The sequence below is a fragment of the Pteropus vampyrus genome, unplaced genomic scaffold, assembly GCF_000151845.1.
Source record: "Pteropus vampyrus isolate Shadow unplaced genomic scaffold, Pvam_2.0 Scaffold135, whole genome shotgun sequence".
Classification (NCBI taxonomy): Eukaryota; Metazoa; Chordata; class Mammalia; order Chiroptera; family Pteropodidae; genus Pteropus; species Pteropus vampyrus.
This window is the reverse complement of record NW_011888916.1, coordinates 6,309,482-6,313,453: the sequence shown is the minus strand read 5'-3', so window position 1 is coordinate 6,313,453 and position 3,972 is coordinate 6,309,482. Positions and strand designations below refer to the sequence as shown.

Sequence of the window (3,972 nt, the reverse complement as noted above, 5' to 3'; positions counted from 1 at the left end):
TCTGAGACTAGGTATATTAGGGTTCTTCAGAGAAACAACCAACAGGAGATACATACATACACCTGCATGCACGCTCATGGTCTGATTGACTTTAAGGAATTAGCTCAGGTGTTTGTAGAGGCTGGCAGGTCCTAATTCTGCAGGGCAGGCCAGCAGGCTTGGGACCTAGGGAAGAGCTCATGTTGTAGTTGAGTCTGAAGGCATTCTGGAGGCAGAATTCCTTTTCCTTCCAGGGACCTCATTCTTTTCTCATGAGGCCTTCAACGATTGGATGAGGCCCACCCACATTAATGAAGGGTAATTGCTTTAAGTCTACTGATTTAAATATTAATCACATCTAGAAAAATATCTTTACAGTAACATCTAGACTGGTGTTAGACCAAACAACTGGGTTCTGTAGCCTAGCCAAGTTGACACACAAAATTAACCTTCACCCTATGTTTCCTCATTTGTAAACTGGGAAGATAATATGTGCTCATAAGGATTAAATATTTATAAAGCACTTAACATAATGTGTTCTCAAAATAGGCACTCAGTGAATGTTGGTTTCTTAATCCAGTCTTGTACCCATTAAGACTACAGGTCCAGGCTTGATGCTTCAAGATTTTTCCCATTATCTTTGTATTTCTAACTAAGCCTCCCCTGCCCTCTCATCTACTTAATAAGCCCTGTCAAATCTAACTTATAAACTTTTCTTCAAAACATATCCTTTTCTATTTCCAGTGTTCAGATACTTTCCTGGGCCATTAAAATTATTTTCTAAATAGTCCTCTACATTCCATTCTACTTTTCCTCTTCACATATAATCACCTAGAACTAAGTTAATCACTCTTTAATTTGTCCCCTTTTTCCATCCTCATTTTTCTTTACTTTTATCATGACTGATGAAGCCTCTCATAAGTTGTATTATACAAAACTTCACAATCTTCTCTCTCTACTCCTTATCACCATTCAGAGCTTCTTGTGATTCTTTTCGGCATAACTGAGCTTTCTATTGCCTGTATGCCTTTGCGCATTGTTAACTCTGTATAGAATCACCCTCATCTGCCACTCATATTTCAAATTCCTGCACTGATATCACCCCCATGAAGCCTTCTTGGACTCCTTTCCTGGTTCCAGAACACTCTTACACATTCACGGAGAGGTGAACTCAAGCCTTCAAAAACTGATACTCCTAAACGACCTTTCGGATGGGATAATACATCTGTTCATCAACTGACCAAAGAACCCTTTGAATTATGGTATGAATCGAATGGCACTCCCTGCCTACAAGCATTTCAGATCTGAAGATATCAATATTTTTTTGTAAACCTGTATATTCATTTTATTACTTTGTTGAAATGGTTTTTGAATTGTATATATAGGTACTTTGGGCACTTGGGTAGAAGATGAATGCTTAAGGCTTTGGGCCTTTCAGCTATCTTTACACAAATCATTTCACCCCTAATTTGTTACGCATTGGGTTTCTGGGTAAAATTTTGCATGAGGAAAAGAGTTCTGATGTCAAAAGTAACTTTAAAATTCTTGCTTTATTTCTTGTACCCAATTCTTAGTAATCTATGAGGCTGCCTTTATTCATTCCCACTTCCCCCTCCCACCCCCCCAAAAAAAGCAAAATTTTTGAAATCAAGGATATTTTAATTCTATTTGTCTTTATTTTGCAAATATCTATTGAATCAATGCAAATATCTTAGAAGTTATTGAATAGCATTTAATTTCTAATTATTTATTTATTTTAGTTATCAAGTGGGAATCCTGTATATGAAAAGTACTATAGACAGGTAAGATTTTGTTTGTTTTCCTAGATTAAAAATAAAATATACTTTCAACCCTTGATTGTATATGTACAGATTACCAGCCAATTGGATAAATTTGACATGTCTTGTTTTCATTTTCTTGTGCTTTAGCCTCCTGGTTTGAGTACTTAATACTTTTGACAAACTCTCAGAAAAATAAAGGAAAGATAATTAAGCCCAAACATTTGTCTTAAATATCTATCTTAAAAATTCATATAACATTAGGTATATCCATCCATCCAGGTATAAACGTCCGACTTAGTTTAGAAACCAAATGGAAATGACTCTTATGTTGTTTTTGAGACTTATTGAAGTTTAATATTTGCGAAGTTAAAATCGTGATTCTCATACAAATGTAAAATGAGTGCGTATCAAGGATTTTATTCAACTCATTAATTTCTGGGAGAACTAGTAAAGTATAAAAATGAGAATATGAGTTATAGAGATTTATATTCTCCAGACAGAATTTATTTCATTGATGTGCACAGGAATCGTTTGCATTGCTATCAGTTTTTTACAATTTAACCTCTCTCTTTACAGAGCGTACAGTAGCCTAGTTGCTAGAAAGTCTGTCGGGGGTACATACCATAGATCAGATAATCTCCTGAGGGTGTAGACAATCTCATTTGCCCATTTCCAAATATTGCTTAATTTTTCCTAATAATTATCTCACCTCGTGATCATGATCTCAGAAAAGGCTGGTCTCATTATATTTGACCTGGCTATTTACATAGTTGCAGCAAGTATTAATTAACCATTATAGGTCTCCTTGGGTGTGACTTGCAAATGTACACAACCATACATGCACTATTTAATAACTTCTAAGTCCAAAGGATTAATTTTTGCCTGAAATTTCTAAAGAATTTTAGATCGTACTTTTTACAGCCTCTGTTCTCTGTCTTGAAGCTAGAATCCAACCTTTGAAATACCCTCCCCACCAAATTTCACCTGCAGTATATATAAATTTGAGTGAATGTATCTTATCTTGAAGGTTCCCATATCTGCTAAGGTTCCTAGCCTGCTAAGTGACCTTGTTTTACTGAGACTGGGACCTTATAAACCCAACTGCAGGCCTGTTTTCTTGCCCGGGCTTTGTAGACATTGGCTCCACATAAAGTCAGTTCTTGTTCCTTAATAGTGGCTTGTTCTAGCTGAATAAAAGAGAATCATTCTCAAATAAGACCTTGTTTTGCACAATTGATTTACTCAGTTATATCCTGATAAAAAGACCAATTGTTACTTAACCTATGTGATAACTGTATTGCCATAAAAGGTAAAGACATTCAGTTAAAGGATTTATTTTTGAATTCTGAAGAGTCAGAATCAGATACCATTGAAAACTATTTCTTTCACTTTACAAACACAGAGCTTGTTAAATTGAGGGTTAGAGATAGTATTGAAGAAAAAGGGCTTTCCCACATATCCTTTACCAAAGAGAATATTAAAAATAATACCAATAGTATTCCAAGTAAATAACCATAATTAAATTTTCTTCAGTAGTTCATTCAATCTTATGTAATTCTTATTCTCCTGCATCTTGGATCAGGAGTCTGCTTTTATGAAATAAATCTACTTCTGGAGTATAAAGAGTGCTTGCTGGAAATTCTGACCTAGTCCACCATTACAGTCTGAAAGTTGTCTAAGTGATGTCGTCGGCTGAGAAGTCTTTACCCAAAAGCCCTTATTTTGAAGTGTGAACAATTCAGGGTACAGTGTTATAGTCCTTTATATGAGGCTCTAAGACTGACTTTCTTTGTTGAAGACATACTTCTAGTTGTTAGCTTATGGCAGAGACTTTAGGCAGGCGTCAGAGTACAGCAGAAATTGCCTGTAGATGACAATGACTAGATGGTTATGTTTAATTTATTATAGTAACCAAAAGAATGGAAAATAGAAAAATTCTTTATTGGAATACAGTATATAAATATTTCATAGGAGTTTGATTAATGTTCCCCGGAGTGCCTCTGTATTTAGACTAGACTGGAAGTAGGTGGTGTTCTTTTTTTCTCCACCCTGGTCAGGGAGAAAGGAAAAAAAAGGAGTTCTGGAGAGTTCCAGAGGCAGGTTTCCCAACCCTTTTTGTACTTCTTTGTTACCCCAAATTTGGACTTGGCAATTCTTTCTTTTTTACTGAGTGCCTGATGTATCCCATGTTTTAGCACTTGAAAGAAAGGAT

At 35.5% G+C, this 3,972-nt stretch overlaps 1 protein-coding gene across 2 annotated transcripts in view; it reads left to right on the top strand.

The window, feature by feature from the left end:
• The window catches only part of EPS15 (epidermal growth factor receptor pathway substrate 15), a 116,510-nt gene that overhangs the window by 28,059 nt on the left and 84,479 nt on the right, over nucleotides 1–3,972 (top strand). For both annotated transcript variants that reach the window (XM_011367686.2, XM_011367688.2), the window contains exon 2: nucleotides 1,740–1,781. In XM_011367686.2, the coding sequence (XP_011365988.1) occupies nucleotides 1,740–1,781 (42 nt within the window). The remainder of the gene's footprint in view (nucleotides 1–1,739; nucleotides 1,782–3,972) is intronic.